This window comes from Bos mutus, chromosome 3 (assembly GCF_027580195.1).
Source record: "Bos mutus isolate GX-2022 chromosome 3, NWIPB_WYAK_1.1, whole genome shotgun sequence".
In the NCBI taxonomy this organism is placed as follows: Eukaryota; Metazoa; Chordata; class Mammalia; order Artiodactyla; family Bovidae; genus Bos; species Bos mutus.
The window spans coordinates 99,444,556-99,470,328 of record NC_091619.1 but is presented as its reverse complement, the minus strand read 5'-3'; the positions used below and the strand labels follow the sequence as shown (position 1 = coordinate 99,470,328).

Sequence of the window (25,773 nt, the reverse complement as noted above, 5' to 3'; positions counted from 1 at the left end):
AATAATGCTGCTGTTGTTTCTTCACATAGTACTTCTTTCTGGAAAGAGACTTAGATGATACATGAAGATGTGTGTTTATGTATGTGCCAATGTGTGTGATTTATCTACATGTACAATTTGTACCAACTAACATGTGGAGATATTCATGATCTAAATGTGCTTGATTTAGGGATTTTTCAGTCTCCGAGCATTGTTAGGGAAGATAAGGAGAGGATGCAAATGTAGGGGGGTCTTATGTGTAGAACCTGGCCTCTGTTTGAACATCAGGCCTGTCATGAGTGGTGTATGCAGGTACAGGCCCTTTAAAATAGAGACCCCACCTCATCTACTGGGTGACTTGGCCTTCCAAAGCTCATTTGCTCAGGGAATATCGTATTTGGAGGTTTTATGATTTTTTTTTCCTTTGCTGGGCTCAGGCGCATTTCACCCGGAACGTGTAGGGACCAAAGTCAGCTACGCGTACATCACAGTAAGTTGTCTATTGATTTTCCTGAATGAAAATGGTCTGATGCTGCTGCCCACTGGCTCCTAAAGCCTGCGGTGTCTCATGCCCGAGCATCTGTAAGCCAGAAGGGTGGTGTTTCGATCACTTGGGGTTTCCCTTGTCTTTCCTCCCCCTGACCTTCCTCCCCCCTCTTTTTTTCTCTTTGTTGTTTCCACAGGTCTTAAAAGGGGATCATGCCCCAGTAATACTCCCTGCCCTGCTCCCAGGTGCCACTCCCTCCCAGGGAAGACTGCTTCTTGTGTGACGCGGGCTATAGAAAGAGACTCCGATGGACTTACACCGGGCAGCCTTCAAGATGGAGAACTCATCCTACCTCCCCAACCCGCTGGCATCTCCAGCCCTGATGGTCCTGGCGTCCACGGCCGAGGCTAGCCGTGACGCATCCATCCCTTGTCAGCAGCCACGACCCTTCGGTGTACCTGTCTCAGTAGACAAGGACGTGCATATTCCGTTCACCAATGGTTCCTACACCTTTGCCTCTATGTACCATCGGCAAGGTGGGGTGCCAGGCACTTTTGCCAATCGTGATTTTCCCCCTTCATTGCTACACCTCCACCCGCAGTTTGCTCCCCCAAACCTAGATTGCACCCCAATCAGTATGCTGAATCACAGCGGAGTGGGGGCTTTCCGTCCCTTTGCTTCCACTGAGGACCGGGAGAGTTATCAGTCAGCCTTCACGCCCGCCAAGCGACTTAAAAACTGCCATGACACAGAGTCTCCCCACTTGCGCTTCTCAGATGCAGATGGCAAGGAATATGACTTTGGGACACAGCTGCCATCTAGCTCCCCCGGTTCACTTAAGGTTGACGACACTGGGAAGAAGATTTTTGCTGTCTCTGGCCTCATTTCGGATCGGGAAGCCTCATCTAGCCCAGAAGATCGGAATGACAGATGTAAGTACCTTGGTGCAGCCCTCCCCTAACCCCAGTAGGCCCTGCCTTACAGTAGTATTCAACAGGTCAGTGGCATTTTTCATGCTCCTCGTAATGGGAAGGGCTGACTCTCCCATTCAGGATCTGTGGAGTGCTGACATTTACTTGTGTCTTGTCAATGAGCATTGATAGTTCTTGTAGGAAACGTTTTTCTGAAGGTAGCTGGAGGCACGCTGGCCTGCACTGCCCTTCCTTCCGGGGCACGAGTGGCTTATTCTCTGGGGACTCTGGAGTGGAGAGGGGGTGCCGTATATATACCGGAATGAATGTCATTTCATTAGTAAGCATAGGTTCCTAGGGAATTTGTGTGTTGGCGGTGGGGGAGGCGCTGAAGACACCCATCCATCCCTCTTCCCTTTGCTCTCCTCATTATGTTTCTCTGACCTCGGTATTATTTTTTAGCTTTTCCATTGTACCACATCCAGCAGACTCCACGTGATTTTATTTTCACAACTCTCAGCCCTTGTCCAAATCAGGCTATTTTTCAGAGAAGGACAAAGGTGTCGTCAATCACCATAAAGCATTTCAAACAGCTGTGTTTTCCTTGCAATCGCGAGGCTAGAAAGCCAAGTTCTCTTGGGATTTAACAGGTTTGCTGGGTGCTTATACGGGGGCTCCCTTGGAGAACTAGACAGGTTGTCTATGTGACTGCTGGGTTTTTTTGTTTTTTTTTGTTTGTTTGTTTTTTTTTGATGCTCACAACTGTTATCAATTTCTGCTTAAGAAACAGCTCTGTTCTGTTCTCCAAGGGCCTTGATGGGCTCTGGCTACACTCACTAATAGTTGGGGCTAAACCTTTGCTTGGAACTTGTAGACTAGGAATGTTGAACCCTGCCATCCTCACTTCTCATGTAATCAGAAAATAATTGTGTTTTGAAGCTTTTGGACCATGGGTAGACCCCCACAGAGCAGTTTTCTTCAAGCCTGGTGAGAATTTATGAACTGGGGGTGTTTTTTTCCAGCCAACCCTTTGTTCTAAGATTTGCTTCATTTTATTTTCTTAAGAAAACTACATTTGAGGTTTCTTTCCCTCTTCTCTGTTTTTTGTGCTCCCCCATCCTCTCTATAACCACCATCACAAATGCCATTTTTTTCTCTTCTCTTTATGATGCCGAGGAGAGTAATAGAGACGTTGCTGCTCTCTCCCCTGTCGGCACTGCTTCCTCAGGCTGTCTCCTTGAATTAGGCACTGTGTTAACTTTCCTGCGCTAAAAGGCATCTGCCTAAACCCAGCGTACCTTTTCAATAAAAGTCATCATAAAATCAACCTGCCTTGTAAATCCATCGCTCTTTGGTTTTGAAATATGTTGCCAGTGTGTCTTTTATGTCAGCGTCTGTAAGCCTGAGACCTCCCCACTTCAGGGAGAAGGCTGTATCTCTCTGTGTTCTCTCTGTCTTTTGCTTTAGCTCCTATTCTACCTTTCCCCCTTTCTGTACAGCTGACGTGTGTGTGTGTGTGTGTGTGTGTGTGTGTGTGTGTGTGTTTCGCAGTGATCCTGCTTTGGGGATATACTTGCTGAATACGGGTTGCCGTTCTGTCTGTCTATTTCAGTTTAGTTTAGTTTTCATTTGTCAATGTGCAAGTGATCAAGGCGAGCTTTAACCTGACCTCTGGCCAAAACTGCCCTGGTTTCGGGTGTGACCAAGTCTGCTCCTTTTTTTCTCCAAACACAAGTTGAAATGAAACCCTCTCAAAACTAACATGCCACAAAGTAACACCTGGAGATCAAGAAACCTTTCTTCTCTCCTAACAAATCCAGCTTGTCTCCATTTTTCCATTTTTTAGCCCAAACCTGTATCAGACCCCCAGAGCAGGAGGAAGCTTGTTAGTCGAGTCAGAACTCATAGATGCGGATATCCATTCCCCTCCGAGTGTCAAAGCCATAACTCTTCTGTTTGCCTGGTTCGCCTTGTGTGGGGGTGTCATCCCCCATGGAGATGGATCCCTCACACAGGAATACGCCTGGGTGGAGAAAAATTAAATGAGTCTGTCTCCCAAAGTGAAATGGAATTCTGACCTTGAAATTAATGAGATTCTGATCAGAAGGGTGGGGAAACTTCTTTATTTCAAATTGTAGTGTTATATAAATTTGAGCCCTTCCCCCTGTTGTTTAAAATATCCTTCCTTTAGTGAATATTTTGTGTTCTCTTTTTTCCTCTTACACAAATGTTAGATCTATAGGCATGTCTGAGTGTAGAATGTTTGTCCACTCACATTATCTAGAGTTGCATTTGTGACTGATCTTAAATGAGAAATAAAGGTACAAAGTGCATGGGAGACTGTTCTCTTGTGATAACCCTGGATTTGTGTTCCTTTCTCTTTTCCTTCTCTTGGGTGGGGTAGCAACCATCACAGGGTTGTCCTGGGGAACATTTGTGCTTTGGATTTTGAGTTTTGGAAGGCTGGGGAAACATTTTTCTGTAGGGAAGGGTCGAAGAGGCGCCGTGACCAAGTCTGCTGCAGCTTTCTTGGCTCCTGTCATATGCCGACGTGTGTCAGAATATTTATGGTCTGTTTTATGTAAATACATATTTAAGGGCCGTTAGAAGGCCTGATTATTCCCACTAGATGCCTTTCAGGTCCTCCCTACAGAACCGTTTTGAAATAAGTAATATTTCTCAGATAATCGAGTGACAGTATACAAGACTGCTTCCAAGGGGAGCGCTTGAGGGGCAGATGGGGCAGTAAGGGGGTGGGGAGGCAAGAAAAGAGAGGACAGAAAGTGTTCAGGAGCACAGTGATAGGGTACTGTGGCTTTTGCCCAGATTGCCAAAAATTAACCATGTGTATTTTAGGCTTTGTAATTCTTAAAATTTAGAGCTAATCCTTGATATAGTTGACTGATTTTTCAGTTCTCTTCATATAAAGAAATTTTTTTTCATAAAATGTAAGAGAAGCTATAATTAAATACAACAGTAAATCTCCTAAATAAGCATGTAGCTTTAGGGTTTTGTTGAGGGGGCGGGGTGAGTACGGGTGTGTGTGTCCCTTAGAGTAGAAGTTTTATGACTGAGTTTTAGGTCAATGAAAAAATCAGTTTTACAATGGAAACACTGACAGTTTTTACTGTCGCAGCCACCCTCTGCTCACACACTGCATCCATATGCAGATATGTCCACATCTGAGAGCATTTGAAAGAGGGGCCTGCAGACATGGTGTAATGCACACGTGTTCTTTCCTTCAATCTGGGTACTGATAGGAAGGATTTCTTTTGTGGTTAAATACCCATTTTTGTAGAAAGCAACATAGCTCCTTGGGTAAAGTATTGTCTCTCCTAATAGATGATTCCATTTTGCTGTTCATCTACCTGGTATCACAGGTGATTCCTGAGGTAGGTGTTGGGCTCTATGGAAAAAAGAAGGCTTTACTCAACAGGACTGACTTATTTACCCTGGAAAAAGGGAGAAGTATTTGATGAGAAGCCATTCGTGGAGGATGCATGATTCCCCAGGAAGGGGAATGAGGTAACTCCTGTTTATTGTCATTCCCTGAACCCAAGACTCCTTGTCCATGTCCAGGGAAATGATGCGAAAATTTATGGACCAATTACAAATAGTCCACGTGTGTCTTACATACTAAGTAAGTATGTAACGGCCCTTACATACTTACATACTACAGATATGTTTCCCAAGGCTTTTAAAATAAACATTTCCTCATTAAGGAAACTTTACAACAAAAGGGAAAATAGGTATTCTCTGCTGCCTTGTACTAGAATCTATACATTTATGACCCCCTTAGCACTCTGGCTCTTAGCATGTGCATTTCCTGATTGTTCTCTATAGGCCACTCCAGGGCCCAATTCCTGTCTGGGCAACACAGTCTTTGGCCAGCCTGCCAGTCTATCACTCAGCCCAAATTGGAGTTGGCCAGGATGCATATTCACCCTGAGGGCTGAGAGGGACCGGAACTGCCCTTGGGGAGCCATGATGGGCCCTGCCTTCTGGCTTACCTCAGAGGTGGGTACTGGGCACTGACTTTAGGTGGCCCTCTTTCCTTGACCCTTCCCTGTGGTCAGAGAACCCGAACGCTCCCAGCAGTTTCAAGATGGTCTGCTTTGCTCTCATCTTTAATATATTTAAAAAGTCACTCAAATTTGAAAAGCGCTGAGAAGGAGATGGTATTTTGTACTCTGAGATGTGTCTTTCCAAAGGCACCTATCATTGAAAACCCTATGTCCTAAAAATCAAGTCAACTGAGCCTACATAGGCCCAGGGCAGCCTGAAAGGAGGTGGCTGGCTGCATCATTGGAGTGTTGTGAGGGGGCTACATGCCAAGGGCTCTGGGACTGGGGTGGGTAGGGACCCTGCTCTGGGCTTTTAAGAGAATTGCTCTTGCTGGAGAGGATGTTTGGGGGCAGTTCTCAGGTCACCGGGCTCAACTTCTGGATCGTTGCTGGAGCAGATGACCACTCTGAAAGGGCGTGCCCATCATCAGAGATGGGTCAGATGGTTCCCGCTGTACTGACTGCCCAGATCTAGCCCGATTGTCGACTGTCGGCTCAGCTGCGCCCGGGCTTCTCCCGGAGTCCCTATTCCTTCCCCATCTGGGGTGGGGGGAGGGGAGGGGCAAGAACTCCTGTGATGTGTGTGGTTGTTTCTGGTTGTTCGCTCCCAACACAGTCATGGAGACTCCTTTTCATGCTGCTGGGTTTAATTGTCTTGTTGGGATAAAGAAATGTTTGCACAGCTAAAGTGGGGCCGGGCTGGACGGGAGCAGTCCCTGATGGCTGCAGAGCCATCTGGCCTGGCTTGGCTTGGCTCGGCGCGCCGCTGGCCCGCCCGCCCGCCGGGCGGCTGGGCTCGCTCCCGCTCCCGCTCTCTTCCCTGCCCTCGCTCCGCGCCGCGCCGCTCTGGTCGGCGGCTGCCTCCTCGCACGGCCGGAATGCCTAATCACCATGGTGAGAAAACGGACACCGCAGCCGCCCTCCCTCCTCGCCCGGCGCCCTCCCTCCCATCAATTGTCATGCAGAAGTGATCCGGGCTGCCGTTTCCTCGCGGCCGCCAGCCAGCCCCTCGCCGCTCCCGGCAGAAGGGTGGCTGGTAATTGATCGTTTGGGGGGAGGGGGCGCGGAGAGGCGCGAGGCCGGCCCGGGGGAGGGAAGAAGGACCACGGAGTGGGCCCCGCTGGCTCACTTGAAAAGGACCCCCCCTCCCCCAGCCTCCGTCACGGAGATAGCGTTCAAGTGGTTTCAGAAATGTTGGTGACCTCGCCGTCGCTCGGCCGGACTGCGGGAAAAGTCCGGGCGCTGCCCCCGGGGGCCGCCGGGTCCCCACCCCCGCTCCGCCCTCCACGCCCAGAGCCTCCAGGTCGCGCTTAGAACCGAGCCCCGGGCGGGTTTCCCGTACGTTGTCCAAGCAGCAGAGAGATGGGGTCGGAACGAGGGAGTGGGCGGGGGTGTAAACCTAGGAGGGGGCGCGACCACGCGGAGGTCCGGTGATCTGGGACCCGGCGGGAGATGCAGATGGGCGGGTGGCGGAGTGAGGAGGCTAGGGGACACTGCGAGGGGAGGGGGCTTGGGGGACGAGGTTAGGGGAGGCGGGAGCCGGGAGGATGGACGTGTGTGCACACGCGCATCTGGATCTAGCGTTGCCTTCGGCACCCTAGAACTTTGAGGTTTCTCACGTAGGTTCGAAATGTTTTCCGCGTTCGTCTTGCTTTTCAAGTCGGGGAATGTTTTCCCAAGTCCCGGGGTTCGTGAATCGCCAGGATGGCTGGTATTCGGGCGAGGCGAGTGGACGTAGCCTGTGACCGTCCGAGGCTCGTAGCCAGCACAGCGGGGTTCGTTAATGTCCCTGCAATTTCTGGAACTCTTCCCACGGGAAGTTTTCCGGGGCTGCCTTCCGGTCAGCGGCCCCAGGTTGATTATTTGGTGGCCCTTTTTTGTTTGAAAACAAAAAACACACATTGTATCCAAATAACAAAAGTTGCTCTCCCTCCCCACCCCCTTTCCTCATTAGGCAGGGAAGAGGAAACTGAAAAATAGAATTATATTTTTATATTGGTTTTCTTTATTTTTAACCCTTATTAACTTCACCCATCTGGTTAATAAATATTGGCACACGTTGAACTAGTTTTTGTAAATACTCAGAATTTGGACTGATAGCACATTTAATAGAGTTATATTTTTATGATGGATTTTCATATTTTTAACTCTTTTTAACCACATCCATCTGGTCAATAAATATCAGAATACATGTTGGAATGTACTCTTTATAAATACTTGAGACTCAGAGTGATGATACATTTTATTGTAAAACCCACAGGATTTTAACACCAAACTAAAAATAATTTTTGGATTCAAATCTTCCCTTCAGACAGTTAAACTACATTCTCCAGTGCCATTTCACCCTCCCTAAAGAGAGATGCAGGAGAGGCTGGTTCCATCTCTGGGTGGGGAAGACCCCCTTAGGGAAGGAAATGGCAGCCCACTCCAGTATTCTTGCCTGGGAAATCCCATGGATAGAGGAGCCTGGTGGGCTACAGTGCACTGTGTCGCAAAAGTCGGACATGACTAATCAACTAAACAGCAACAACAGAGAGGGGTGAGCTGCAGACCTAAGGATAACATTGCTATTAGCAGCTAAAATGCCATCTTTTTTTTTTTTTAATGCCATTTAATTTGTGGCATTTGTGGTTGAACAGAGTGTGATTTTATCCTTTGGAACCTCAAAGTATGTGCTCCAGGGTGGAAATTTCTAAATATCTCTTTTTTTGAGGCAAGGAGGAGAATTTTCTGCAAAAGAACTTTCACCTACTTAGTCACTTTGTTGTGCCTTTTCCAGGAAAAGATCCTGAAGTGGGACTATGAGTTTAGGCCTGGAGAAATGAGAGGCTGTGGTATAAATCAGTCAATCTAGTAGATGCTAAGTAAATAGGAATAATTCATACCCTTACAGCCTTACCCAATGGATCAGACTTTTCTATTATCTCAATCACATTTTACTGCTAGTGTTAAAAAAAAAAATTTACACTGAATCAGTACCAATCACAGCAAAGGGTTCAGTGTTAATTGAGTATTGAATAAATTGATGGTGGTGATTATAATCTGATTTTTAAAGTTTTTATCAACTTGCCACACTTCAGCCTTACACTGATAATATCCATAAAACTGGGCTGTCCTACAGGTATAGTTGTTTGAGGAAAGGAAGGAAGAATTTATATGCCTTGAGATTTGATGAGGATAAAGGTAGGTAGGCAATTTTTCAAGAGATATGTGCCATTACTTTTCTCAAATATAGATTTATTTTGTTGATTATTTTGGCTAAAAAAATCTTTCATAACTTAAAAAATAGTTTAAAATTTGCTTTTCTGTCCTTACTCTAGAAACCTAAGATTAGAGTCTATCCCCTTCCCAAATGTTTTCCCACAGCATCACATCCCCTATCATGGAGTCCACAAATACAGATCTGCTTTGTGTGTATTTTAGGAAAAAAAAGTTTCTACCTGGATCCTGACTGGAGCTGGAAACAGACAAGTGATATGTGGGTTTTGTAAACACATACAACCATCTGGCAATTCAGACATTTGACCGTCAATTTTCTCTGTGGAATGTGTTCTGATTGAAGATGACCTAGAGGAAATGAAAGTTGTGTTTTGGGTGGGGGGAAACGTGGTGCTGCGTCCAGTACATTCTGTTCAGCAGACATGGAGCTTTAGGAAAGTCTAGACCTGAATATGTGAAGGAGGAACCTTTTGGTACAGTCTCATGAGAAATCAAGCCCAGTAAGCCTGAATGTGACTCACCAGATGAGGGTTGTCTTTTTCCACTGAAATTCATTTGTAGGCTGAGACTTATGGCTTTGCATCCATCTTAGAGCAGCAGACAGTCAGAAAGCTGTAGGGAGTGGGCAAGGGCCAGCCCTGGAGAGACCTTTGCTTTATTTTCAGGTATATGATTCCCATTTAGGTGCTAGCTAATCCTATATTGCTCTCACTTGATCTTACTTTTCAGGGTTTGATTTAAACTGAATCAGAATGGCTTAGCATAATAAATACCTGTTAGAGGGATAAATGCTGTGTGTGCCCCTTTGAGCTTCAACTTGAAGCTGTTTCAGATCAAAAGTAGGGAAGCAATATAACATAGTGGCTATGAGTTCAGCCTCTGGAGTAAAATCATGACCCTTTAGCTTACTTGTTCTGTGACCCTGGGCAAATTATTTAACCTCTCTGGGCCTCAGTACTGTTATCTGTAAAGTGGGAATTATACAACCTAAAACGCTTGTTGTGAAGGACTGAATGAGATTAAGCAAACTAATAATGCTTAGAACAGTTCCTCACACATATTAAGTGTTCAATACATAATGACTATTATTATTTCAAGGACAATCTGGTGGTATAATCGTCCTTGTTAGAAGCACCAATATAGTCAAACACAGTGTCATTAATGGCTAGCATGTATGTAGGATCCTTCCATGCACTCATGCCTTATGGTGATGTGGAAAGAGGGGAGGGAGAGAGGCTCAGCTCTTTTCTGTGATAACAGCTGCTTCACCTCTCTGCATTATTATCCATCCACCAGGATTAGGCCTGGTGGCCCTCTGACCTCTTTCTCCCTTCATTTTATTGAGAAACAAGGTAATATTACAGTTAAAGAAACTGAGTCTCTGAGCCAGGAAGGGACTTAAGTAGGGCTAGATATCTAACCTAGTGGCCCAGGTTAGAAAATCCAAATCTCACCAGATTGTCTTATTCTGGAATTTTGTGTTATCAGATATTATTTGAAACAGATGGGTCATTAGAATTTGTATGTGCTAGAAATTTGGGCCATATATAATCAGATTTGCTATAATGGCATTTGACTAGTATTAGAATTCAAAGTCCCAGAGTTTCTAATATGTCCTCAGATTTTAAGTTATACAAACACTTTCTCCCCCTCTCGCCTATGTGAGAGAAATCTGTGAACCTTCCCCCATCTGTGTGTGTCACAGTCCCACAGCATGATGGATTGTCTCTGCTTGGGGGAGGCTTAGGATGGGGCTTCAAGGGGCCTTGTAGGTCAGGAGAGAAATACAGCAGCAGGAGTGAGCTGGGGGGGCTGCTGGGGAGGGATTAGCAGGGGAAGGGGAGGGCAGAGTTGGGCGGGGACAGACCTCTTCCATAGTGTCTGTGTGCATTCTCCTAGGAGTAAAGAAGGCTGTCCATTACCCTGAGCACACAAATAAACTCAGTGTTTTTCTCTTTGTAGAAAGAAAGCCCCAGGGGGCTTGGGAACACCAGAAGCTGACCGCCCATCAGTGGGAGAGATGGGAAGTAGGAGGATGGGAGTGAGAAAGACTGACCCTCTGCCTGAGGACCTTGGATTTGGGTCTGTTATTTGAATATAACAGCTCATACTTGAAAAGGCTTCTGTTCAAATACGTATGTAGCAAAAATACCCATTGGAGGCCAGTTGTCCGATACCTCAATCCCCATCAGTTCCTTCATGGCTCCATTTAAGAGAAAGGGTTCCAGTCACTCTGAGGGCCAGAATGTCTCCATAGATCATAGAGCACCCATTCTCCTCTCTCCTAGGCCCCAGTTCTTTCTACTCACAGACTTGGAGGCATATGGGAAATAAGAAGGGAAATGTTGAATGTTAATGTTCAGTTTTTAAAGAAGGGGAGAAAAGTCTGGCATTTAGGCTCCAATGCCATAGTCACAGTTAGGAAGGAACTCTAGGAAAGGAAAGAGTTGGGTCTGAGAGGTAGATAGGGAGGCAAAGGCAGCAGTGCATGCGAGGGTAAGTAATCAGCAGGACTGCAGTTAGGGCCTAGGCTTTGGCTTCCTTCCTGAGCAGTAAAATGTAAAAAAAAATCCTTAGAACAACAAAAGTCTGGACGCATGGGCTTCCTTCCTGACAGGCCAACCTGGTGGGGCTTCATTCAGCCTGAGCAGCAGTCAAGGCTGATTTACGGGTAAGAGGTCCAGACAGACATGTGTGCTTAACCCCTTCCTAGCTGCAGAGATGACTCCTTGTAAACGCTACCCTCCTCTCCCAGCTTCCCGTTATGGTATGGGTAGCTCTTCATTGTTATTGTTTCTTTATTCAAAGAGAGTCCCTACTGCTGAGGGACCCAAAATCTTCTTCATGAAGAAGCTGGGTCTCTGAGAAGTTGAATGACTTGAAAGAGATCTTACCATCCAGCTGGTACTGTGGCTTCTGGCAAGTGTAACTAACAGGCTTTTGGTGACATTACACTGACTTTGGAATGTTGTGTCTTTCTTAGATCATGGGAAGTGCCTCCTGGAATCTCTGTTGGGGCGATCTGTGAGTCTCTGTTCCACATCTATAAAATACTGGTACTGCAGAAGGAAGGGTGCTGCTCATCGAGGGTGTTTTTAGGTGGCACTGTGGATAAAACTGAGGCTTCCAGGTGGTGCAGTGGTAAAAAAAAAAAAATCTGCCTGCCAATGCAGGAGACGCAAGAGATGCTGGTTCGATCCCGGGTCGGGAAGATGCCCTGGAGTAGGAAATGGCAACCCACTCCGGTGTTCTTGCCTGGAAAATTCCATGGACAGAAGAGTCTAATGGGCTACAGTTCATGGGGTTGCAAAGAGACAAGACTGAGCGAATGAACACTCACACACGTGGATAAAATTATGGCAGAGTACAGGAGGCATGGTTCAGTTTCCATCTGATAGTATGATACATTCATTAGTTCATTTAATCATTCAATTAGTATTTTCCAAATACCTGTGTCCCTCCAGACACTGTGCTGGGTGCTAGTGATATGATGATGGGCAAGACTGATTAGAGTCCCTGCCTTACTGGAGCTGGAAGCTTAACAATCAATTGCAGGATGTCGTGAAAAGTACTCTAATAGAGGAAATGTAAAACTCCATGAGGTTAGAATCAGGAGCACCTAATCTTGTCTATGAGTCAGGGATAGTTTTCTAGAGGGAAACTATGGGATAAGCTGATATCTGAAGATCAGGGGTCACTCAAAGAGGCTAGGTGTGACAGTTTGTTTTTCTGGACAAAGTATGGCATCTGAGTGTGGGAGAAAGAACTCCAGAGCTGCCAAGCATTACTTATAATGGTGAGTGTGTGTGTGTATGTTAGTCACTCAGTTGTGTCCGACTCTTTGCAACCCCATGGACATAACCTGCCAGGCTCCTCTGTTCATGGAATTCTCCAGGCAAGAAACCCCCATGATGGTGAGTAAGAATGGGCTTTCTCTCTGCCAGGGCCTCAGAGCTGACTTTGGATCGCTATTATATTTCATCCTATAGCCAGGCATTCTTGAGACTGTCTGTTTGGTGCTTATATGGTTCTAAGGCTCAGCATCATGTAGGATCTTTCTTGTAAAATAGCTTTCTAAAGATTAATCACTAGCAAATACTTTCTGATGACATGAGAACCATGAGCACCCACAACCATGCTTGGGATGGACAGCCACTCAGGAAATATTTGCTAAATGCAGGACAGCCTTGACCCTAATGATGTTTGGGGGTAGGCCAAGGGCCCTAAGTTTTATCCTAGAGTTCCTGTTCGACTCTATACATGCCTTGCCTGGAGACTTGATGGGTCTCAAGATCCAGAGTACTCCTGGCCATTAAACTAAGCCACATAGCACCCAGGATTCTTGGCAGGATTTCTTGGCAAAGTTTCCTGTAGGAGGTGCATTGCACAGACTTGACTTTCATGACAGAGGTTAGGAGTGTAGTGCCAAGACTATTGAAGAATGAAAGAAAGAAGGCAAAACCAACCGTTGTCCTCGCCTGGCACGCGTAGGCATACTAACATCAGTTCCTTTCAGCCGGGGCCGAGGGACTCTGCCGTCTCTGCTGTGGTTTTCTTTCCCCCAAGGCCTCTTATCACCATCGTGGCGCTATATCCACAGCATTTCCTGAGCTCTGTGTGTAGAGCCTTGTGCTCGGCGCTGTTTGCAGGGGAGTCGAAGAATCAGGAGATGATACTTCCTCTTCTTGAGAGCCTTATGGTTAAGGTGAGTAGTTAGCATGTACATGGGAGAAAAGAAACGATAATGTAAAATAACAGACAGATAAGGCTCTGGGATCTCAGGAGAAGGAGTAATCCCCAAGGCTGCTTTCTCAAAATGGGATCTAAGGACCACCTGCGTCCTGATCACTTGCCAGTGTGGAGGAGGAGGGGGTGGTCTGGGGTTGGGGTGGTGGTGAATACGATTTACAATGCAGATTCCTGGGGCCCACACCAGACCTCCCAATCAGAATCACAGGGACTGTGGCCTGGAAATCTGCATATTGAACAAGCAGGTGATTCTCCTTAAAGTTTATGAACCCCTCTTCCAGGGTGAGAGTACTCAGAGGGAAGCTTTGGCAGAGGAGTGTGACTTTGGAGGAAGGGGAATCAGAGCTAGGCAGTGGGGAGGGAACAAACTCAGGGGGCCAGAGGTGGTAAGGGTGAGGACCTGGGGTCTGCCCACACTGGCACCTTCTCCAGTCGCCTGTTGTGGATGGATCTGGCCAGCTGCCTCCGGGTGCCTCCTTTGCCTTCGCTCCTCCTATGGTTGTTTCCCTTTTCCTCCTTAATTGGCGATCAGCTAACGGTATGGGCGCAGACCTCCCCTTTCTTGGGCGGCATTGTAATTATGAGGCAGCCCAGCGGAGGGGTTGGCGGTGCTTAGCCAGATGTGAGGGTGGCCGGTGTGCACTTCAGTGCTCCTTGGGTTCCAGCCAGCTCGTCTTCCACTGCTGTTATACTGCTGAGAATGGGCTGGAGAGTATTTTTTTGCCAGCCTTCTATCTCCTCTCCTCACCACCCCGATGCTTATTTCTTATGCTGAAATGCTCGTTTGTAAGTTTGTAAGGAAATAAGGGTGAGAGGGATTTCGCAGTGGCAGAATTGGTGATCAGCACCTGCAGGCTGGCTCTCTACTTCAAGCTTTAACCCTTCTGGGGGCAGCTGCCAGTGGGCAGGAGGTTAAATGAGCCGTGAATAGGGGCCTGGTTCAATGTTCAGGTGGCTGCAGACACCTGTACGCTAGTGGTTGCTCTCAGCCCTGCTAATGGACTTGGGGTGGTGTTCTTTTCCAACATACTTCCTGCTTCTTAAACATTCATCACTTTGTATTGTAATTATTTGCTTAATTGTCCTGCCTCCAAGGATTCATGTCCATCTCCTTGTGTGATTCTATCCACTATTTCTCCTCGTGTAGCACCTGGCTTAATAAATATTTGTTGTGAGAGTAAGTGAACCCTGGATCTCTGTTTTCTGGCCTGGTTATGCTGAGCATTACCAGCTGGCTCTATGCATTGACAGTCTGAAGAACCACACAGGATCTGCCAAAGGCTGAGCACCTCGTGACTCATTTTCAAGTGGGAGGTGATGACAAGCAATAGAGGCTTTGGGAACAGCTCAGCAATAGGACAGGATCACAGAGACAGATGCTCTGTCTTGTCATTTACTAGTGTTTGACTTTGGGTAAGTTGCTTCGTTTCTCCGGGCCCCAGCTCCTATATATTGTATACCATGAGAGGTGACAGACAATCCTTGCCCTACTGTAAGTGTGTGTGCAAGCTAAGTCGCTCAGTCGTGTCCGACTCTTTGCGACCCCATGGACTGTAGCCTATCAGGCTCCTCTGTCCATGGAATTTGCTAGGCAGGGATACTGAAGTGGGTTGCCATTTCCTTCTCCAGGGATCTTTCCGACCCAGGGATGGAACCTGCATCTGTTGCATCTTGAATCAGAGAAGATAATACAGATGTGTTTTGGTTTTCTAAAAGTAACCATATAAATGACACACAATGTATTATGGATATATATACATATGTGTGTGTGTATATATATATATAATATACATCTTCCTCCTCCAAGAACATCTGTCTAAAGAGCAGAATGGCCATAGGAGACCAAAGTATCAATAATTTATGAAGTACCTGAGTGTTCGACCTGGAGGGAGCCCTCTTACACAGTGTTCCTTGAAGTTGACTCCAGAAGAGGCTACAATCCCTGACACTGGCTACAGCTACTTATTTTCCTAGGAGGTTTGGAACAAAAGTTGTGTAGACTTTTTGCGAACGTAGGTTGGCAGGTCCCTTTCTGTAACAGATCTATGACACCTCCACTGAAATTTTATCTTGCCAGATTCCCACTGAAAGGAATGTACCTTCTGCCTTTCTTCTCAACAAGATTCAAAGTGCCTTTAGTTTTTGGTTTCCAGGGCCAGTGACTCTGTTCCTGCTTCCTGGAGGGAAATGTTTTGGCTCAGAGGCATAATGCCCTGGGCCTAAGGAATGATGGGCAGAATCAAACTGAAGAGGGCTTTGCCCTGGAGACCTTTCCTAGGCTGCGAGAACAGCCCTGTTCTCCAGGCGAGCGGGACGAGATGAACAGGCCCCCTGTCAGATTGGAAGGATTTGGAAGGGCTTGCCCTTAAGGGAGAGCTTTAGAAGTCAGAGCTGGGCCAGGAGGATTGGAAAGAACAAGCATTTGAAAAAGGCTTTACTTGTACGGTAAACTTCATTGTGTGATTATTTAATAGACTATTAACAAGCAGATTCATTAACAAGATCTTAATTAACAAGTTCCAGGGTTATTCCTCCAAATTCCCAAGGGAACTGTTCTCCTTCTATTTAGTCCCAGAGACTTCCTATCCTCCTTAAACTAACCATACCAGATGCGTTTAAATTCAGTCTTTTTTATTGCGAGTGGAATGACTGCGGGCCCAGACAGGCACAGAGGCTGCTCCTAATAAGAATAGTAACACGTTTGGAGTGCTTTCTAGGTGTCAGGCCCAATTCTCAGTGCTTTACAGCCAATCGTTTATTTAATCCTAATAAAATCCCTATGGGATGGATATTGTTACTTCCATTTTACAGATGAGGAAACTGAGGCCCAGTGTTTAAGCAATATATTCATTGTCACAACAGCAAGAAATAGCAGAGATGAGATTCAAATCCAGGCAGTCTGGCTCAAGAGCCGATGAGAAGGAGGATAAACCCCAGGAGAGGGAGGTCTGTGGGTTAGATTTGTGAGGGAATAAGAATAAGAATCCTTGAATCTGCTCACTCGTGCTGGACACAGTTCTCAGCACCATACCTACGCATGTCAGGCTGGGTCCTTACTCAAAGTCTTCTGTAGTGAACAGCCCTTAGGCAAAATCTGCTTGGCCCTTCGCAAGCCTTTGTCACTCTGTCTACCCTGTGAGTTCTGTGAAGTGGTGACTATGTCGTCTCTGTTCCCAGTGCCTAGTGTGTTGCCTGGAGTGTACTAGTTATGATTTAAACCAAAACAAAAACCAGTGTGTCCAATGTTCCCCTTGATGGGAAGGGAAAGATGTTTTAGCATCTGCTGAGTCCTGGTGCTTCTTGCAATGCAGGCCCTGCTTTGGGGATACTCTGCACTTTACAGATAACACAATTCAGAAGAGCCAGCTCCTGAGACAGGACAGTGACATCTCATCCTTCTGTGCCTCAGTTTCCTCAGGGTAAAGTGGAATTGGCACTATATCAATCCCCTTTTAAAGACGCTTGCTCCTTGGAAGAAAAACTGTGACAAACCGAGATAGTGTATTAAAAAGCTGAGACATCACTTTGCTGACAAAGGTCTATATAGTCAAGGCTATGGTTTTTCCAGTAGTCATGTACGGATGTAAGAATTGGACCATAAAGAAGGCTGAGCACTGAAGAACTGATGCTGTTGAACTGTGGTGTTGGAGAAGACTGTTGAGAGTCCCTTGGACAGTAAGGAGATCAAACCGGTCAATCCTAAAGGAAATCAATCCTGAATATTCAGTGGAAGGAATGATGCTGAAGCTGAAGCTCCAATACTTTGGCCACTTGATGCGAAGAGCCCACTAGTTGGGAAAGAACTTGATGCTGGGAAAGACTGAAGGCAGAAGAAGAGGGCAGCAGAGGATGAAATGGTTAGATAACATCACCGACTCAATGGGCGTGAGTTTGAACAAACTCGAGGAGATAGTGGAAGACAGAGGAGCCCGATGTGCTGTAGTTCATAGCATCGCAAAGATTCGGACACAACTTAGCGACTGAACAACAACATCAATCCCCTAGGGTTGTTATAAGGGTTAAATGAGTTCATATAAAATACAAATCAAGTCCTAAGACAGGGCCTGGCGAAAAGTAAGCCTTTAATACATGTTAGCTAGAATCACTGTTACCAGGGCTTGGGCACAGATTTGGAGTCTCTTGAATCAGGCTCTTTCCCTCCACCCCACACCCCTAACCTCTGCTTTTGGTAACATTACAGGGATACTGATTCCGGTGAGCTTTGATCTTTTATGGGTTTGTACAGATTGTGACAGGTCTTTCTATAGCCGAAAAAAATTCCTGATTGATATTAAGGAACTGGTACCCACAATGTTGTCCCTCCTTCTTGACTCCACTTAAATGGGGTTAGGGCAAGGAGGGCTCAAAATCACCTGATGATGGTCCCCCTTTTTAACTACCCTCAAAGGCTTAGGGTGGAAATAACTAGAACTCCTACCCAGGAAAGGACAGTGAGCCATCAGGACTTTCTTTTGGAATCAAAGGTTTGGTTAGTGTTGTTTTGTTTGTTTGACTTTTAATTTTTGGCTGTGCAGGATCTTCATTGCTGTGTGTGGGCTTTCTCCAGTTGCGGCCAGCAGGGGCTCCTCTCTAGTCAGAGTGTACGGATTTCTCATTATGATGACGTCTCTTGCTGCAGAGCGTAGGTGCTAGAGCTTCAGTAATTGTGGCACACGGGCTTAGTTGCCCCATGGCATGTGGGGTTTTCCCAGACCAGAAATCAAACCGGTGTCCCCTGCATTGCAGTGTGGATTCTTAACCAGTGGACCTCCAGGGAATCTCTGGTTAGTCTTGTTCTTGGCCTCTGCCCTGCCAGTCACTGAGATAGCGAGCCCCTGGGCTCTTTGCCAGCTCTGTTGGGGAGAGGATAAGGGAGTGGCAGAATGCCTAGAATCATTGGGAAATTTGAACTAGGAAGGAACTATTGCAGGTTGCTTTATTTATCTTATTGTCTAATTACTTACATGAAGCTTAAGACTGATTGATTTCCCTTTGGCGTGCTAAGTCTCTTCAGTGTGGCCGATTCTTTGCAACCCAATGGACTATAGCCTGCCAAGCTCCTCTGTCCATGCGATTCTCCAGGCAAGAATACTGGAGTGGATTGCCACACCCTCCTCCAGGGGATCTTCCCCATCCAGAGATCGAACCTGCGTCTCTATGTCTTCTGCACTGGCAGGCGGGTTCTTTAGCATCAGTGCCACGTGGGAAGCCCAATTTCCCCTTTACCCTAAGGAAAAAATATTCCTTTATTTACTATCCAGATTTTCCTCCCATTTGTACAGTTACAAATATCCTGTCCTCAATCTCAACTGGAAGACTTGAAGACTTCTGAAAGCCCCCATTCTCACTGCTGGCCACTTTTGCTCCCACTTCAGTCTCCACCATCATCTGTAGTTAAGGATATATTGATCCTCGTAAACCCCCAAACTGGCCTCCCTCTTCCCAACTTAGCATCTTTGTGTTCTTTCTAAGTAGCTTGACCACAATATCACTTTCTTTAGCAGCATTCTAACTTCTAAGAAGCTTAATAGGCAAGGAGATTGTGGGGTCTTTGACTTTCTCTGAGCCTCAGCCCTAAGTGGTTTATTCTATTAAGCTGATTCCTGATGGTGCATAGGGCTTTGCTGGATAAGAAGTTGGGGATGGGGGCAGATGGGGGGTGGAGTCAGAGGAACAGGATGCTCGCACTCCGTCTTCCAATTGCCCTACCATCCAACCCATTCCTGCCCCATGATTCTGTTTTCAGAGCTCAGGAATGAAGGGAATGGTGATGAAACCAAAGTATAGAACTTTTCTTAGAGGACTTAAGTTGGCTTTTTCCCGAGCTGTACTTTGCCCCCTCCCCGCTACCCTTCCTGCCCATTTGTTCCTGTGCTTTGATGAACTGCTTTGGGATTTTTTTTTTCTCCCTTTCTTTCCTTCCACCTTAACTTTTGCCTTTTTTTTTTCTCCCTTTCTTTCCTTCCACCTTAACTTTTGCCTCCATTCCAATTCTCGCCACACACACACAAAAGAGTAGTGAATAAAAAATTAAGAACTGTTGATTCAAAGGGAGGAAATCCAGGTGTGGAATGTAGGAAAAAATAACAGATTAAGTTCTAGCAAGGAAACAATGCAGAATTCTTCTTGATGTTTTTTCCCTCAGAATTATGCCAGGATGAATTTATTCCTTCTGATATTTTGACCCAGGTTAAAGATTTTTGAGTTTCCCTATTAACATTCCTTATTGGTTCTGGATGGCCAGCAGGTTGAGAGAGTAGAATAGAGTCTGTTTTTTCTTTTCTTTTTTTTTTACTGAATCATGATGAGCTGCAGAGAAACTTTAGGGGAACTTTGTGAGCATAAAAAATGAAGTTGTTAGTAAAGTGAGGAAAGGGAATCAGGAGTACAAGTGTAGAAAAAATATAAGACAGTTTTCACAGAGGGAGGCAGGAAGAAAACAAAAAGTGACCAGAAAGCTAAAAAGAAGGAAAGAAAAATTGAAGAAGGAGGCAGGAAGACAATGGAAATTTTGAAGCATTTCAAGGAATTACATGTCTTGTTTGATAACATAGCCACTGATGAAAGTACGGGGAAATAGGATCCTATACACATCATTGGGGGGAGTATCAAGTGGTATAGTCTCTTTGGAGGGCAGTTTGGCAATATTTGCCTATGAACATTTTAAATGCAAGTATCCTTTGATGAGATTCAACAGTAAGAAATTATCCTATATGTATTTGGTCAAGTACATAAAGAAGTATGTACTTTATTGTATTGTTTGTAATTTGAAAAAAAAAAAAAGAAACAAATTACATTGATGCATTTATTGGTAAAATAAATTATGATACATCTATATAATAGAATATTAGGCAGTGTTTTCTTAAAATGAGTTAGGGCCATATGTGCTTGTATGTAAAACAAGGTATAGAGAAGTATATGACCCCTTTGTATAGAAAAGAAGAGCCTCTGTATATATCTTTGTATATGCATATAGAACTCTTGAAAGAGTATGAAAGAAATTATTAACAGTATCTCCTTTGAGGAATATGACTGAGATGGAAAGTAGGAGTAATACTTGGATTATGTTCTTCTGTAGTATTTGAACAGTTAACATGTGCATATGTTAACTGTTTAAAAATCTGATTTATGATTTAAAACAGATAATTTGGAAGCACTGGAACAGAAAAATTCATTGTTGTTTAGTGGCTAAGTCGTGTCTGACTCTCTTGCAGCCACATGGCCTGTCCTCTGTCCATGGGATTTCCCAGACAAGAATACTGGAGTGGGTTGCCATTTCCTTCTCCAGGGGATCTTCCTGACCCAGGGATCAAACCTGCATCTCTTGCATTGTAGACGGATTCTTTACCATTGAGCCATGGGGAAGCCCTTGTTAATGGGAAAAACTCATTAATTTGAATAAAACTCTAAAAATTTGAATAAAATATGGACTTTAGTTAATAATAGTATATTGATATTGGCTCATTAATGATGAAAAATTACCATATTAAAATAAGATGTTAATATTGATAATAGGGGAAACTGAGTGTGAGGACTTTGGGAACTCTCTGTACTATCTTTGTAATTTTTCTGTAAATCTAAAAGCTATTCTTAAAGGTTTATTTTTAAAAAGACAATCTGGAAGACTGTATTATGGGACAGACCCATAACCTAGCATCTAAAGATTGAATCTTGGAGAGATGAATTGATAAAATTGAATGATTCCTCTGGTTCTAGAACTAATTACTAATTGGTTCCATTTCTTTCATGGCCAAACGGTATGGGATATATAGTCACAATTTCTGGGCAAGTATCTAATTTCTTGTTGTTGTTTATTAATTTTTCTTTTCTGAATTAGTTTGTAAAAAGTTTAACCGATGGTTGTTTCAGTTTCAATGTCCCAAAAGTATAGACTGGTCTGGGAGCTATATGGTGACAGGGGTTCAAAAATGAAGAGACTTAAAGGTGGTCAGATGCTACTTTCTTTAGATGAGCAGGGTGGGGTGGACAGAGAACAGATATGAGTGGTACGTGGAATCCCACCTCACTGTCTCTGTTTGCGGCTGTTTCTGTAAGATTTGCCCCTAATGTGGGGCACTGTGGCCACATAGGAGCAGGCCAGAAGACTCTATCCCTCACCATCCTCTAAGTGGGGTCTCTTTCCTCCATGCACCATCAGGGCTAGTAGTGTCCACTGGCAGTTCTTTGCAGCTTTATGGTCTAGAAAACACACCTACCATTGGCTCAATATGTGTCCACATCTGTCTTTCTGCCACTGATGATAAGAAATGGTAAAGACCACATATAAGAAATGTTTCCTCTGAATTAGTTTACATGGCAGCCAGAGGAAGGAGGCCTTGATTTTAGCATCCCATGGAGTGGAGGGAGGTCTCTGGGCCCTCCCATTGGCCCTGGCACCTGCTTCATGGGAGGGATCCTCTATAGTATTGGATACAATTGATGACTTCATCCTTCTTGGAACTCCCCTCCCTTGGCTTCTGGGACGTGATACTCCTTTGGTTCTTTTTATACTTTTTTAACCCTGTTTTTATTCCCATCATACCTGGTTTTCCCCCTGTTGCAGCATTTTTTATCATGATAAGATAGTGAAGTGTGCATTTGTGAGGGGAGTAGTTTAGTTATGTTACCCTATAGAGGAATTTTAAAACAACAATCAACTAAAAGATTGTTTACTTTTAAATACCAGGCTGGCAGTTTTAAACAATGTTGATTATAAAATATTTCTCTCAAAAAGCACCTTTTGTTGGTCTAGGTTTTGAAAAATTGCCATGGTTCTTAAATTTTAATCATACATACGTAAATTTCAGGGCTTCCCAGTGACCCTAGTGGTAAAGAGCCTGCCTGCCAATGCAGGAGACATAGGAGATGCAGGTTTGAACCTTGGGGCGGGAAGATCCCCTGGAGAAGGACATGGCAACCCACTCCAGTTTCTTGACTAGAAAATCCCGTGGCAAGAGGAGCTTGGCAGGTTACACAGTCCACAGGGTTGCAAAGAGTCAGACAGGATTGAAGCAACTTAGCATGCACACACGCACGTAAGTTTCAAGTTTGCATCTTTTCTATTATTTATTCTTTAATAAACATTGTGTTCTATAAGGAAGAACTGGGAGAACTTCCAGTTACACTGTGGGCCCCAACAGCTGTAGATTCGCTTCAAGTGAAAGCACCTAACAGCTCAGCAACATCTGAGCTCACTCAGGGCAGTTTCTATTCCCAAGTCCTACATACTGCATATTCTGCATGTGAATAGCATATTCACAGTAAACAACCAGAACATGTTGATTGTTATTTCAATTCTTTATGACCACTTGGTGTTTTTACTTATGTTTAAATTTTGGAACAGTGAAACAAGCTGTGAACTGAGGTCAGTGACGTGTTTGTTTGGTCTGTGCAAATTTTAGTTCATCTAGTGAATAGTTTACTGAGCTATAAAATCTGTAAAAATAAAACATTCTTTTAAAATTGTTAATCACTTATGTTAAAACTAAAGAATTAATCAAAAAATAGTTTGTGCCTGATTATGACATGATTATTTGTTATAAAAAAATTATATGCTGTGTCACATATGCCTAATATACCTCTGAAGGTGATGTTTAAATTGAAATATGAATGATGATCAGGTGACAATCACACAGGTGTTTGGAAGAAGAGTGTGTTGGCTCACTGAAATGGCAGAGAGAAGGTCTTAAGGTTAGGATGGGGTGAACTTGGGGGAATACGGAAGGAGATGAACTGGGAAGGGGCTCGACTTCAGAATCTTTTAGATCATAAAGAGTTTGGATTTTGTTCTAGGAGGCCACATACATGCCTCCTATGCCATGCAACTGGAGGCCACAGTGTTTAAACAGTAAAATAACCATGTTGTGATTTATCATTTAAAAAGATTACTCAGGCTGCTATGCTATGCGAATAACCAACTGAAGGAAGGTAAGTGCCAGTAAAAGAGGACTACTGACAAAAGGCAGTAGTCACAGTGGAACAGGGGGAAGGAATCATGTCTTATAGTTCTTGAAATATCCACAATGCCTTTCCCATAGTAGGTACTTAATAAATACTAAATAAACAAATGTATAAAGCACTGTCTTTAAAAACCCCAAAACTGCAACAGAACAGATGCTGCATAACAGGATGTTAAGCCAAGAACATTGACTTTGATGCTCAACAGATTGGGTTTTAGTTACAGCTTGAGCACTTATTAGCTGTGCTGCTCTGGGGCAGGTCATTTAAACTTTTTGAGCCTTGGTTTTCATGTCTGCAAAATGGGAATAGCTAACTCATCTTTTTGTTTCATTGAACAAATTAAGTGAGATAATGTATTCATAGCATGGTACCTGATCCGGTGGCTCAGACAGTAAAGAGTCTGCCAGCAATGTGGGAGACTCAGATTCGATTCCTGGGTTAGGAAGATTCGTGGAGAAGGGAATGGCAGCCCACTCCATTATTCTTGCCTGGGAAATAGTATGGACAGAGGAGCCTGGGATCGAGCGACTGATACTTTCACTTTCACCAGTAACCACTCAATAAATAGTGACTATGATGGTTAGTGGGCTTCCCTGGTAGCTCAGCTGTAAAGAATCTGCCTGCAATGCAGGAGACCCTGGTTCGATTCCTGGATCAGGAAGATCCCTGGAGAAGGGGTAGACTACCTCCAGTGTTCTTGGGCTTCCCCCATGGCTCAGACAATAAAGAATCCACCTGCAATGCAGGAGACCTGGGTTTGATGTGTGGGTTGGGAAGATCTCTTGGAGGAGGGCATGGCAACCCACTCCAGTATTCTTGCCTAGAGAATCCTCATGGACAGAGGGGCCTGGCAGGCCCCACGCAACAGTCCACAGGGTCTCAGAGTCAGACATGACTGAGTGACTAAGCACAGCACATGGGATAGCAGGACATGAGACAGTGGTCACCAGAGCTTTGATGTAGTTCCAGCCTTGAGGACAGGGCATCTGAGGGTACCTTAGGTTATTACAAACACTTTGAATCTTTTCACAGTTGAGATCCTGTCTCCTGAATCTAAACTTTCACTGGCTCTTGCGTAATGGGATTTTCAAATTTAAAGAGAAAAAATAAGAAGAGAACTCTGGAAAGATAAAGTTAGGGTTATATTATCCTCTCAGCTAAGTTCTTCCCTTTGATTTTGCTGTTCGGTTGCTGTCATTTTCAATCTCTTTGGTGTAGCACACCAGGCTTCCCTGTCCTTCACTCTCTCCTGGATTTTGCTCCAACTTCTGTCCGTTGAGTCAGTGGTGCCATCTAACCATCTCATCCTCTGTCACCCACTTCTCCTCTTGCCCTCAGTCTTTCCCAGCGTCAGGGTCTTTTCCAGTGAGTCCAGTCTTTGCCTCAGGTGGCCAAAGTATTGGTGCTTCAGCTTCAGTGTCAGTCCTTCCAATGAATATTCAGGGTTGATTTCCTTTAGGATTGACTGGTTTGATCGCCTTGCTGTCCAAGGGACTCTGAAGAAATCTTCTCCAGCACCACAAGTCAAAAACATCAGTTCCTCAGTGCTCAGCCTTCTTTATGGTCCAACTCTTACATCAGTACATGACAACTGGAAAACTCTTTAATGTTAGGAAGAGTCAAGTCTCCTGTCACTTCATTCCCAAATGAAACAGTGAAATCCTAAGGTATGTGCTTCCTTCAGTTTTCTCTGCAAGAGCTCCCTGGAGCACAGGGATCTCTAGTCTTGTACCTAGTTAAATGCCCCTATTAAGGATGTAATCATAGCTGTTTGACTCTGTAAATCATTTGAGTCCCACCTGGAGCATTCCAGGTCTCCGAGACTGCAGCCGTGGCCGTTCAGAATCTCTGAGGACAGGTGGAGCGGGGCACTGCTTTCGTCCTCAGTGGAGAGGCAAGAGCCACTTCTTTGGGGGTGATATAGCTTTCTTTTGCATAAGGTTTTCTTGCCAAGATGTGTGTCTGTGCATGTGTGTGTGAAAGAGAGTGAGTGAAAAGAAGTGAAAAGGGGGAACGGGCCAACAGTGTACAGAAACTGTTAACACAAAAGCCAGGGGAAGGACTTGCCGAGGAAGACAAGGAAGTGATTTTGCCCAGTTTAAATCCCACTTGAACCGTGTGGTTTCTGAGTCCTGAACCTTTTGAGGTTCAAGTTGAGTGCACTCTCGACAAAACGTGATTTTCTGGTTCACATCAAAAAGGCTTTAAAAGACTTCGAAGTCTTTTCCTTGGGACATCAAACAGCCCTCCACAAAGCAGGGTGCTGATGAGATGCGTGCAAATGCACAGATTAAACTCTCCTGTGAGGATTAGAGTCTCCTTAAGAAGCATGTGAAGTCAGAGACACGGGAGACGGGGCTTCGCCAAACAAACTCCCACGCGGGGACCCGGGAGCCATCGTGCC

General features: G+C 45.0%; 1 protein-coding gene across 2 annotated transcripts in view; it reads left to right on the top strand.

The window, feature by feature from the left end:
- The first annotated feature begins 758 nt into the window (after positions 1-758).
- Positions 759-25,773, top strand: part of RNF220 (ring finger protein 220) — a 272,482-nt gene continuing 247,467 nt past the window's right edge. For both annotated transcript variants that reach the window (XM_005894180.3, XM_070368184.1), the window contains exon 1: positions 759-1,398. In XM_005894180.3, coding sequence (XP_005894242.1) covers positions 774-1,398 — 625 coding nt within the window. In that variant the 5' untranslated portion in view covers positions 759-773. The remainder of the gene's footprint in view (positions 1,399-25,773) is intronic.